This window comes from Thermobia domestica, chromosome 7, assembly GCF_964235325.1.
Source record: "Thermobia domestica chromosome 7, izTheDome1.hap1.1, whole genome shotgun sequence".
In the NCBI taxonomy this organism is placed as follows: domain Eukaryota; kingdom Metazoa; phylum Arthropoda; class Insecta; order Zygentoma; family Lepismatidae; genus Thermobia; species Thermobia domestica.
The window spans coordinates 66,657,046-66,670,786 of NC_137460.1; the positions used below are offsets into that span (position 1 = coordinate 66,657,046).

General features: G+C 35.8%; 1 protein-coding gene across 1 annotated transcript in view; it reads right to left on the reverse strand.

Moving 5' to 3' along the window:
- Positions 1-1,802: 1,802 nt before the first annotated feature.
- LOC145690180 (FK506-binding protein 15-like) overlaps positions 1,803-13,741 on the reverse strand; it is a 112,822-nt gene continuing 100,883 nt past the window's right edge. The window contains exon 18 of the mRNA XM_081764816.1: positions 1,803-2,857. Within this exon, the coding sequence (XP_081620942.1) occupies positions 2,783-2,857 (75 nt within the window). The 3' untranslated portion in view covers positions 1,803-2,782. The remainder of the gene's footprint in view (positions 2,858-13,741) is intronic.

Consider the following 13,741-nt stretch of genomic DNA (forward strand, 5'->3'; position numbering starts at 1 on the left):
CTGTGTGTGGGCGGTCGTCGTTGTGGATCAGAATTCCAGAGCGTAGCATTCCCCTCCACCAATTTTGGATGGCACATCTCGGATTATTCAGTGTTTGGCAATATACATCTGCTGTAATTAGTTGTCCTGGTTCCAGGAATTTCACAAGTCACACCAGGCCGGTAGCCAGCCCAAAAACGCAGGTGGGGTGGTAGAAGTTAGGGGGGTGATCCAACCATATTATAGTTCATCACTATATTATAGTTCATTTGCAAGCCTATCGTGAAAATTTAGGGGGAGGGGGGCTAGACCCCTCGTGGATACGGGCCTGAGTCACACCCTTTTGGACCCAAAACAGTTAACATGATCTAATGTTCTGAAGCTGTTTCTTTAAATTTCTTCGCTTTAGGAGAGCAAGAGTGCCACCATTGCATTGAGTGCTGCTGGGTACGCGTCTGTAACAGTATGACTATGAACAACGGTAGTGTTGACTTCCGAATCTGAAAAGTTTTGAGTTATATTTGCAAGCTGAATACAACATACGTAATTACTTGCTAACTTATTTACCACTTCCTTAATGTATCATCAAAAGTTTAGTTCTCCCATAAAAACAAAGAGAGAACTGGTGTGGTTTATAGTATACAGGGTGTCCCATTTAAAACGCAAGTTGGAATCAGGCAGAGGCTAACTTTTCAACGGAATGAGGTATACGTATAATTAATACACCAATTTTTTGCTTGGGTTGAGGAAGGTCCAAAGTTTGCGGAGTCCATCATTAGTAGTTACTTCCTTTTATATAGTGTTGAACTGGTATTGTTCTACATCAGATAAAACGGTAGGTAATTTTGAAGTACTGCCACTTACATTCTCAGGAAAAAAATAAGAAAACTATTTTATATATATATAAAAAGAAAAGAAAGAGTACGGATGTAATGTAAGATCAAATCTTTAATTTCTCTTCTAGAGCAACCATGATTTTCTTAAGGTTCTGTAGAAATGTCTATCGAGTAACAAAGTATGGGGAGGAGCCGGACTCTGTGGACCACCCATGTGCACGCACCCCTGTGCTGCTGCTATTACTTCAGGCCATCGGCATTAATAATAGTTTGATATTCTATATATTGATATGTGAATGGGAAGGTATAAAACACTGATGAAGCACAATCTTTATTTAGTTCAAGTAAGCCTTATACGGTTCTGAATGGATAAAAATGAATGAGTAAATAAATAAATTGATTGATTTGTATTTATACTTGCTCTTTGTCAACAGCAAGGCTATATAGGACAAGACCTAAGGTTTAAAATACCAGCTGAAGCATTCAAGTGCGTTCGATGCTTCCTCACCGGAAACAGAACACGGTACTTCGTGCATCAAAAACATATGAGTAAATAATTGGTAAATGAAAATAATGGACGAAACTAAAAACCCTCACGAAATTCACCACAAATTTACATGACTTAGGATCCTTCACACCGGGAAGTGAGGACTTCATCACTATACTAGAGGTAATCAAATTGTAGATTTACATTTGCAGAGGAGACAAAAGGAGATTTTTAGTAACAAAGTATTTCTCTGATACAAATGTCAAAAATTGCAATGAAGGGAATATGTGTGCAGTCATAACACATCTAAAGAACCAAATTACTCTACTTTTTTCTCTCCTTACATAACTTTCTCTTCCCTCATCTCCCATATTTCTTCATTATTTATATATTTTACAAAATTTAATGATAAAAGTTGACCATAGAAAATCAAGATAGATTTTATCAGCTATAAATATATTTTTATTGACGTATTAATGAAGAAAGAGTAAAAAGAATGCTTAAAGCTTTTCTTTAACATTTTAATGATATCTACATTGGTATACACATTTATATATATACAGAATATGTAAAATATAAAAGATACATGAAAAACGGATATATTGTAATTAAGGCTATTTCTTAGGCTCAAATACAAAATGGAAATGTTTCTATGTTCAGATGAGAAAATTATGCACAAACATCCAAGTTCATAAATATATCTTGCACAGTATACAATCAAAGCGAATTTCCTCTTAATAAGAGGCTCCATCACGGCGAAATTAAAATACCTCTAATTTTACAGTAATTATATGGTATCTTTAAAAAGATTTTTAAAAAAATCGAAAAGTGGTACAAGAGCTCCCTACACAATATTATTTTACATAAGATACCGTTATCACGACTCACTTATTTGCTTTCGATTTCCAGGCATTAGAAAATCGGCATTTATTTTTGCGTTTATAAATTGCTGCAAACGGAAAGCTACTAGGCGACACGTGATAATGGTACCTCATGCAAAATAATATTGTCTAGGGCAATCTTGTTCCATATTTTGATTATATTTTATCTATTTGAAGTTATCACATAATTTCTGTAAAATTAGGGGTACTTTAATTTCGCAGTGATAAAGCTATTTAACTACATGCTTCTTTGGCAACACTTTCAGTAGAAGTTGATTAATTTATATACAGTACCTGATTGCATATACAGAATCACATCATCCTTACTCGAAAGAAAACTGTACTTAAATTGGTTAAGTTATTGACAAAAGAACATGTAGTACAGAGGAAAGCACTTTTACTGCCGGCTGTACCTAATATTTTGATATCAAATATTATATTGTCCTTAAATCTCAATTAATGAAAAAAAAAAGATTAATTTGTGAGCAAATCATAGATTAAGGCCAAATATGGCATTTTTATAATTCACTCGGAAATAACAATAATTATATATATAAATAATTATGAGGTTCTTTGTACACATTGATATATAAGCAGATTCATTTTAGCCAGTCATCATCGTCGTCATCATCATCATCAAACAATGGAGGGGGTGGCGGCTGAGGTCTCCATCCCTAAAATGAAAATACATCGGTTTTACACAATGCATTTATATACGAAGGACATTTCAAAAGTAAATTTACAAGGTATATTTGTTGATAATCTTATGTTTCATATAAACCAATGCACATTGTGTCATTGCCTGACACCTTCGCCACGTTGGAATGTGTACCCTCCAAAATGTTCTTTTAAGAATCGGGAGAGGTGATAATCACCGGGCTGGTCAAGATTGTATGGTGAATGTTTCAAACACTCCTATGGAAACTGTCGCAACAGTTCTTGAGTGCCAATGAGGGTGTGTAGCCAATAGAACACTTTGCTGTAGTTAGTTACGGATGCTATTGAAAGTTAGATTCATACGAGCGCATCCCAAAAATAAGTTTATACTACAAGACAGTGACGATGTTAAAACAGCGACGCAATGCTGGCTCAACAGTCAGAACCGTATATCTTACAAAACTGACACGGAGAAACTAGTCTCACAGTAAAACATATGCCTCAATCGTCCTGGTGACTATGTTGAAGAGTAAAGTGTTCACTGTTGCACAAAATATGCATTGATTTATGTGTAACATAAAATATGATTAATGCCAAATATCATTTCAAATCAAACTTGCCTTTGGGACGTCCCTCATACAAAAAATTATACTCTTACTATAAAAATCAAATCAATTTCAAAGTGCTAACTACATTTAAAAATTCGTTATTCTTTGCTAACAATTTAACATCTCCTGCCTCCTTAAAACACGAATTTCAATCAAAGCATCGTGCTAAAAATTCAGGCTGACCCAAGTGCTATTTTCAGAACTTGAATTTAAATGGTTCAACAGCTTACTTGTACTTGCCTTATTTATAAAAAGAAAATAGGAAATCAAAATATTACAGAAATTGTTCCTCTTTACCCTTTTGGAAGCGTAATTTCCTTAAATGTCTGGACACTATCTGTCTAACTTTCAGGAATTCGTGAGATTGTTGACATAATTTTTTTTACCGTCCCCTTAGGACAAGGACGTACGTAGAGGGTGGATCCTGGGAGCCTGGACCTCCATGACATTCCGACTTTTCTGTAAATTCAGTCTAATTGTAGGGGTGATTTTACAAACTTAATGTATACTTCTATGAAATTTCTGCCCCCTTCCCCCCCGAAAAACAATAGGCTCTTTCAGAAATAAACTTCTATGTACGTGTCTGCTCTAGGATACGTAGTTTATACTCCTGTGCAGTAAGGGTCAATTTGTCCCCAAGAAAATCAATCAATCAATCAATAAATAAATAAATCTATCTATCCATATTTTATATATATATATATATATATATATATATATATATATATATATATTAGGGATTAGATTTCTGGGCGTTCGGCATCTGTGGCCCGTCACGTATGAGGGATGTCCTTCGGCGATCACACTATTCGAGGAAAGGGAAGGAAGCGGCCTGGGACCTATGTTAGGTACTATCCCGGAATTTGTCTGGTGTGAATGAGGAAAACCCACGAAAGACTCACTCAGGATGACTGGCCTGTAAAAACTTTTACTTTTGCGACCAAGTGTCCCCACCGGAAATCGAACCAGGGACCACTCGCACCAAACCAAGAGCGTTAGTGACTACGCTACGCGGGGTCACTATATATTTCTTAAACAATTTATTTGAGGAATACTTTTGGTAACGGATTATTTTAGTATATTTTTCCTTCATTTAGTACTTTACACATTTCACAATCGAAAAATTCATTGGTTTAAATAGGGTTGTCACATAAAAAGGTAATACATCAGACCTTGGGATTTATATGATTGCATATAAAGATATTTCTATAATTAAGCTACTTTATTTTAGTAGTCGCATTTTTTCCCGATAGATGGTTTTATTGCCGCTGCAATTTTGTCAGCTAATTTACTTCCATGATGCACTAATGACACAGAGAAGAAAAGTTACATTTACAAGGTAGAAATTCATTTGCAATTGACATTGTTTATTTCTACATTATTTTGCTTCACAACACTGCAATTTTAGAACATTGCTTTGTCTAAAGAATAGTAATTAAAGATTTGACCATAGAGACAAAAATTAGCTTAATGCGCGGAAAATAACAGTTTGAAGATATTCACTATTAGTTATTTAGGAAACAAGTTACTTTCTGTCACCGTTCTCCAATCGAGGATGAAGCGTAACAACTGTTGTTTTTCGAGAAAAGTGAAGCGGAGCAGGATCTTTTCGAGAATTCGTCAAATGAAGATTCACGTTCTAATCAACAAGAAGGAGACCACGTGTCATAACCCGACGTTAAAGATTCTGAAGGCAGTGTCGTTTGCACCAATCAGAAATAAATCAGCCATACTATAGCAACAAGGATAGGCCACATTGTAAAGCTCGAAATACCTTAATAAGATCTCAGAAAAGTCAAAATCAAGTAACGCTTCGAGACCTGCTCCTGGGCCAACACATTATGCTCTCCAGAAAGCGGATAATATTGAGCTGTCTGTTTTCCGAATGTTTTCCACGGATAAAACTCTTTAGCCATTCCCTTCTCAAACCAATAACGAGACAAAAGGATCTTCCACGAAAAGAACAAGGAATAGACGGATATTACATTTGAGGAAATAGAAGCATATATTGGACTGCTGTTCCTTCCACGTGTTTATCGCTCTAGTAGTGAGGCCTGGAAGAACTATAAAATGAAGAAGATGGACGTTCGATTTTCCGTGTAAATAATGTTTTTCAAGAAATTCAAGCACATTATTCCCTGCATCGGATTACTATTTCAAATGAAAAATGAATTTGCTATGATAATTGTAAAAGAGTCAGGACAATTGATGGGTCGTGATAAAAGTCTAGGATGGTTTCCCAAACCATCTCTCCAGTCACAGACAATGATGTTGCTCTGGTATGGTGGCATATGATGGGAGTGATCAATTAATGTCTTTCTCAGGCGAGAAGAAACTATCATTTCAAATCGTTATAGTGCTCAGCTCCACGAACTGCAACGCTAACATGTCTTCATGAGCTGTAGCGTAGAATCCTTAGTCATTCACCGTATTCAACTGATATCTCTCCCACTGATCACCACCTCTTCAGGCATCTCGATTATGTCTTCGGAGGGGAGACCTTACCTGGTGATTAGACAGTGCAATATGTGTTTAGGAACTCCTTTGTATTAAGGCTCCGGACTTCTTTCGCTATGGAATCTAATTGTTGGGTGAGCAATGGCAAAATGATGTAGATGCAGACGATGACTATTCTGATTAACAGATATTGTAGTTTTCATTTTTTGTTCCTTAGAAATGGCGCACCTAGGGACGACATTTTATTTGCATCAACTTAATACACTCAGTTTTATATATGACTGAATCAACCAGCGTCAGCCTTCGTTTGTTTACATTCAATAAACTTTCTATATCACCATGATATTCTTGAACTTTCATTGCTATTTGTCTCTATTATACAGCACGAATCTCCCTATCGTTGTGTTAGCTGTGTCCAACACTTTCCGACTTTCTAGTCGGTCAAGAGCTCCTTCGTGGCTAAGAGGATAGCATACTCGCCTTTGGCATGGGAGGTCCGGGTTCGATTTCCAGTGGGAGCTCATGCGGTTCGAATTTTACATTAATTAGTAGGTTCCATCTCATATAGCCTCGCTGTTGAGAGGGACATTAAACTTAACTTAACTCAACGAATCTTCCTACGTATACAACGGAAAACTACCCAGAATATGAGTTGCAGTATGCTCATCCGATGTTATGGGTTTAGTATAAAATAACCACAAATAAAACTATTACATAAATTTGGAATTTTAGTTATATCTTTGCCAGTTAGTATTCCCAAATAATGATTCCTACTATGTTTAAATGATAAATGGAAGAGTATAGTAACCTAGGTAACAGATACGGAAAATTTGTCTGTCGTTGGTACCTCAATAGTATAGAAAAAGAAGAAGAAAAATATACAAAGTGTAAATAATGGAAGTACTTTTAAATATATATTTTTTTTTCAAAGAATGAAGTCACAAAGTAACAATAAATATCTAAAATATCCTAACTGTCTAGTTGCTGTGATGATGGCGGCACACTTCAAAAGCCATTGAAACGTAAACAACGTAACATTAAAACTACAATAATCAGTCACTGAGTAAATAGTGTTCAATACTTAAAAAAATGCAGACTTTCCCTTAGGAAGCTGCTACCTGCATCCCATCTACCTTAGTTTCATGGTTCATACGTCGCTGTTTTCAAAACAATGCAAACATTCCTATGTTTCAAAATATACATATGACATTTCGATCAAAATAATATATTGTCGTCTGAGATTCAATAAGGCGTAAATAACATTTCACGAATTTTACAAGAGAGGCAAAAAAAAAAAAAATAAATAAAATAAACAAATAAATAAATAAATAAATAAAAATAAAAAATAAATAAATAAAAAAACAAAATAAAATAAATAAATAAAAACTATCTTAGCCTCAATATACGCGGTATTACTTTGAGGGAACAACAGAGCTATTTGTCGTGATATATGTGTACTACTTAACTAGATTGCGTGTAATCCTATACTGATTCTAATGGTATCAGAAACTCAAATTCGCCAAAATTGGAGAAACGCGGTGTTGAATGTCAGACGACGATATGTATACTGGTTAGTTGGTTGATTTGGAGTTTAGCGTTCCGTTCGGTATCGAAGCTATATGAGACATGCATCTATAAGCTTAACATGGGATCCGAACCATTATTATTATTATTCAACGTATCTATATGTTTTTTTTTCAAAAAAATTAAATTTTGAATTCTTGATGACCTTAAGAATCAATGGATTAGAATTACGTAGTCCAAGAAATGAACCATCAGTTTTACGATAACAAAATAGCTTAATTTCACAGAAATGTTTACTTCCTAATTTACATTGCACCTAATGCTACCGGGATCCAGTTTATCATCATTATTATAAACATTTTAAACCAAACACTAATTTTCTTTCGTCGTATTGATCTGCCCTAGGAGAGCGTAGCAAAACGAATTACATTTCTGGGCCAGTGTTATGAAATAACTAGGGCAGAAGAGAATCCAATGTTTTACCTACTAATCTCGCTCCCGAAAAGTAAGCTCTGCTCTTAGATTTTGAGAAACTATTGAGCCACTTTCTCGACAGACAGAACGAAGTGACGAAGCGGATATGGTCTTTGTCTTAAGTTCCACAGACAGTTTTCAGTAATTTGTATGTACTCCGTAGTAGATTGTGTTCTCGAGAACCTAACAGACACAAAGAGAAACGTCGGATATTCCAGAGGACTCGTCATTTAGCTTTAGACGTGTGCGAGGTCGAAAGGGAACAGTTCTGTGATGATAAGTACTCTTTCGCCCTTGCACACATCTATGATCATACGTGTAGATACATCGCATTTTGTGATACAATTTTTCATTTGCATTTTTCTAAAATTTTGTGTAACAAACTGCAATGCGATACCTTTTAAATAAAACACTGATACATATATAAATGTGGGGGTTCTTATTAAGGCTCCAAGTCAGATACCTGCATGAAAAGTACCTCAGAAAACTTCTATATGTTCTAAGTTATATATTTCCCAAGTTTTATTGACATATGATTAGCAGTTTTGAAGATATATAAAGTTTTCGAACGAAGAACAAATTTGTAGCACACATGACTTTCGAGGACGGGGTTGGGACAGAGGGTTTGTCTTCATACGTATACATTAACCCGCAATCTTTATGTGTAAGGGTTACATAACTCGCACTTACCAGGTAATTAAGTAATGTACCAGTCAAATGATAACGGAGCTTTTTAGCGATACGGTGTTGCAATGATATTAAAAAGGGTTAAGCATACATTCTTTGCTTACCTTAACGTATTTTACTATACACTGCATTAGCTCTGCATGCCAATTAAGAGCATGTTCCAAGTTACATCATAGTTATATGGTTAGCGTATGAGTCTTTGATATGGGAGACTTCGGCGGCAGCAAATGTGGTTCTGATCCCACGTTAAGCTGCAAGTTCGCTCTCCTACAGGCTCGCTGCTGAAAGGGACGTTAATCCACCGAACCATGAAAATGTGTTCAGATTAGATTTGACCTCCTTAATGGCTATATAGCTAGAACTGAGTCCGATTCCCAGTGGGAGTTATATGATTCAAATTTTATGTCAAGCTGTACATCCACGTTTCTTATATCTTCAGTCTTAAAAAGGATATTAAACTTAAAAAAAAAAAAAAAAAAAAAAAAAACACGAATCATTTTATTACGATAAAAGTAAATTTTTCCAATAATTCTGGCGAAAATAAACATATCCAGTGCGTATACAGGCTGCAGCATACCTACAAGTTTCTCATGAAACCTTTTGACCTCTGAAAAAAATGTAAAATTTTTGTACGTTGAATACCTTCCTCCCCTCCCCCCCAGCACATTAGTCGGCGAGTGTCAGGAATCTATTGAGCAGGGTTGGCTAGTTTAAACCAAAGTGGTTTAAACCATGGCTTATACCTTGGTTTAAACCAACTGTTTTTTTTTTTTTTTTAAATTGGTTTAAACCAAACGGAAAAAGAACGAAAAAATGCTTTAAATCGTGCGACCAAATTATCTGCTTTAGTTTTATCTTCTTTTCACCTTTTAATCAAGGCGTCCCATGTGTAATTCTCGGTCGAACCACAATCCTTCTTTTAAGTGTAAACCAAGTAGCAGCTGTGATGTCACTTTAATCGAAAGTCTTTTCCATGATAACCTCGGCGCTACATAGGCATACGAAACGAAACCAAATTTTATATTTCTGCTTGTCTGAATGCTTGTTGTTTTATAACGAAGCCAAGGCTGCTTAAATATATTGGTAGACATTAGCAGAATTTATCGACTGCCTACGCAGCTTCCAACATTAGCTTGGATTGGACTTTCAGTTTTTAAAGATGTCGACATATTAAATTTGTAATTTAATATCTCAATTTTGGCGTACTGATTATTATGATACGCTAACCTTAAAATTGTACATGCAAAGCAATAACAGGATTTTCCCGTTATTGCTTTACATTTAAAGTAATAACAGGATTTTTCCGATGCCTAAGGCGGGAGTTTTCCGATTTATATATAATTCTGTATAATGGTTTCACTTGTGCAACTATTTATCTTTTTGTCCTTCTAAAATGACTCTTGACAATTATATTAACAAGTATGTAAAGATCAGTACAACGTATTTTTATTAGGAGTGTTTCGTGAGTGAGTCGGCAGACTCATCGCATTTGTGGCCAATTATACCTAGTTTCGAATCCAAATGGAGGACAGTTTCTCTCGGATGTAAGCCGAGAAGTGGTTTGGATTCCGCTTCACGCTTATGTGACCCCTTCCAGCATAACCCCGTTGTTGCATAATAACAACAAGGCGAAACAAACTTACGAGTTTTCTGTCCATATGTAATATAAATTCATAGCGCAAATTGTTTACCCCCCCCCCCAAAAAAAAACTGGTATAAACATTTTTTTTTTTTTTTTTTTTTAAGTTTTTTGCCAACCCTGCTATTGAGCAGCTGAATGATACTGGACTAATTCATGGTTATTTGCGCCGAAACTAACTCTCTAACCCTGATTATCGGTTTCTTTGACGAAAATCTTTCGTCAAATTTGTAGCTACCCTTTCTCCCCGCCACATCAAATGTCACTGGATTACTTCTCGTGGGATTATTTTAAGATCGTGAATATCGAAATCGAAAACTTATATCTGAAGATTTAAAGAACAATATGATCACCGAAGTTAATGACATTACGTAAGATATGTTGCAGAGGATCTCGCAAAACATAGAGCAACGGGTACGGAAGTACATACAGGAAGAGGACGACACCTTCAACATCTGTTATGATGGTAAATAGAACTCCCAAAGATACTTCACACTTAGCACGTAGTTACATGCTTTTAGCTTCTATCAAATAGACACGAAGTTTTAATATAACCCGTTTTATATGAAACATCATGTATGAAGACAATAAAACGGGAAAGTGGAAACAAAGAAAACTGATTTGCATATTCCTACACTAGAGTTCCTCTGACATATTGTAGAAAAATATGCTTAATTCATTTAATCATTTCCGTGCACCCTTTTTCTATATATATATATATATGGGTTATCAGAAGTGCACGACCATAGACCAACTCTGATATGGTGAAGATACGAAAAAATGGAACGTTAGTTTCCAACCTAAAATACTGGAATTTTTCCATTGTACCAGCCGTTTGGGTTCCACATTGCTAAGCTGATCTATGATTAAATGAGAAGCAACGTTTCCAATTGAGCAGACTGGTTGAACGGAGCGTGCATGATACAGAGGCAACGTGCACATTATTATGTGAGGAAACCTAGAACAACTTGAACCAGTTTCCAAACAGTGCTGTATTGTGGGTATGGTTAGGGTTGCCAGACGTCCCAGTTTTGATGGGAGACGCGCATTTGTCCCGGTTTTCCTTCTTCAGATTGAAAAAAAGTACACCCTGCAAGGACTAGTATGTCTCATCTAAAATTGGAAGGTTTTCGGAAGTTTTGTGTAGCCAATTCATTTTACTAAACGAACAACACGGAGTTTGAGAATCACATCCATTCTTTCATTCTATGGGTTGTTTAGCTTCCAGAGGGTTAAAAAAAAAAAAAATTAAAAAGTATTCAAGAGGGGGCATATGTTGTAGCAATAATTTCTCGAATATCATTTTCAATAGAAAAACAAACGTCTACTCGCTATTTTGTACAGGGGCTCGAAAAAGTACTCGTACAGTTATTATTTTTAAAGAATGAGCTCGTGCTTACGATTATGTTATGAGCAAAATAGGTAGAGATGATATACTTCACATGAACGAGCCCTAGGTATTATATCTACGATATTTTGAATCGTCAGTTGAATAGCTGCTGCATATATGCAATGTTATTTGCTGGATTCATGCCTTACCCAATCGAAAAAGTATTCGTACACAGTAGTTCTGTTTATAGTAAAGATGCCTGCCAAACACAATTAGTGTGTTCGCTATGATACTGACAGAAATATTAACTAATTGCTTGACCTTCATTTATTGCAAACGACGTAAGACTAAATGGGGCACAAAGGGAGAGAAATTACGGAGGACGAAAGAAAAACTATTATTAGGTTTTACAATCAAACCAAATCGCTCTCTGAAATACCTAAAATAATATGAGGACTTCGTTTTACAGCTCAATCGATACTAAATAGATACTGCGTTCCCAGTCAGTTAAAACAAACTTAGGAGGTAACCCGACCCAAGAGTTCTAAACAAATAGAGAAAAGAGCATTATAGTGCATACTAACAAAAGAAATCCTACAACAACTGACACTCAGATTGCAAATGAGCTGCAGAGACGAGGAGTAAAGGCTTTGGTGGATACAGTGAGAGTATGTTGAAAAACGGTCTAGAGACAAGCGTGTCTCAAGAAACTAAAATATTAGTAAATAATACGAATCGCTAGAAGCGCCGAGAATTCGCCCTTAAAAACGTAAATAAGCCTGATGACTTTTGGAAACACGTGATTTTCATCGATGATAGTAAGTTTAGAGTAAGCGCAACTTATTTGATTCAGATGGAAGATGAACCGCGTAGAGAAAGAATAATACAGAGATCGGACTCAAGAATCTTACTCCCACGGTAACATTGTGAGGCATCTATGTGCTTGTTTGGGGATCTTAAATGCAGCTGGAGTTGGGAATTTGTGCTTCGTGGAAGGAAATATGAACGAAACGAGCTACACTAATATTCTGAAGAACAATCGGCTATAAAGTGTTCTAAGAATGGCTCTCAATAAAGATTTCATATATGCACGATAACGACCCAAAGATACTGCACGTAATACCAAGATGTGGGTGCTAATGAATGTACCCAAACAACTTCCCATATGGAAATTTATTTCTAACAAGGTGGATCTCAAGAAGGAGCTGTTGGAAGAATGCTACGGCATTTCACATGCAATTACAGCAGTTTGGTTCCTTGCATTCCAGGAAGGCTTCATGCAATTATATTTTCTGACGGGAATCAAACAAAGTATTAACCAATTGAAAAGTGATGTTATTATTTTCTGACTAGGTCAGCTGTACGAATATTTTTTTGTTTGCATGATTTTAGAATTACTTTATTTTTATTTTTCCTTGCAGAAACAAAAATATCTTTTAATTAAAAATACCAACGTTAGTATCTTCATAGATGTGTACACTAATACACGTAATTAAATTAACCACTTTGAGACACATTATATGAATGTTATCTATGAAATTGTTTGAAACCTGCTACTGTACGAATATATTTTCAAGTCACTGTACTTCAATCGGTAGCGCACGATTGATTCATTGTTGAAACTTAAATTAACAACGGCGATATTGCTCTCAATCGCTGCATATGTAAATTAATGGATTCTGACCAAATGAGTAGGAGCCCTGAACTTATATATAGCTTGAGATTGGTGTCCCGGTTTTTCGTTTACTAAATCTAGCAACCCTAGGTATGGTGATAACCCAAGGGAACATCCTGCTGAATTGGCAACGTTGCATTTTCAATTAACAAAGGGCACCTTGCCAATGTGGAGCCTAAATAGCTGGTGCGATCGGAAAAAATCCACTACTTTAGACCGAAAGTAATTTATTTCCAACAACTTTACTCTCTCTCCACTTCTTCGTATTTTTGCTCATAATGAAGTTGGTCTATAGCCTTGCACTTTCGCCAGACCCGGTATATACACAAGGTGTCTTAAAAGTCAGGTCTTAGAGAAAAGCTATTTGTTACAGATTAATATATATAGTGTTCCACAAAGGGATTTACATCATTTGAATGTTAATACCAGAGAAGGTATCAAAAATAATCTGATCAAATTGTTATTAGTTGGCGCTCTCAGGACTAGTGAATGCAGCTATTCATTTGT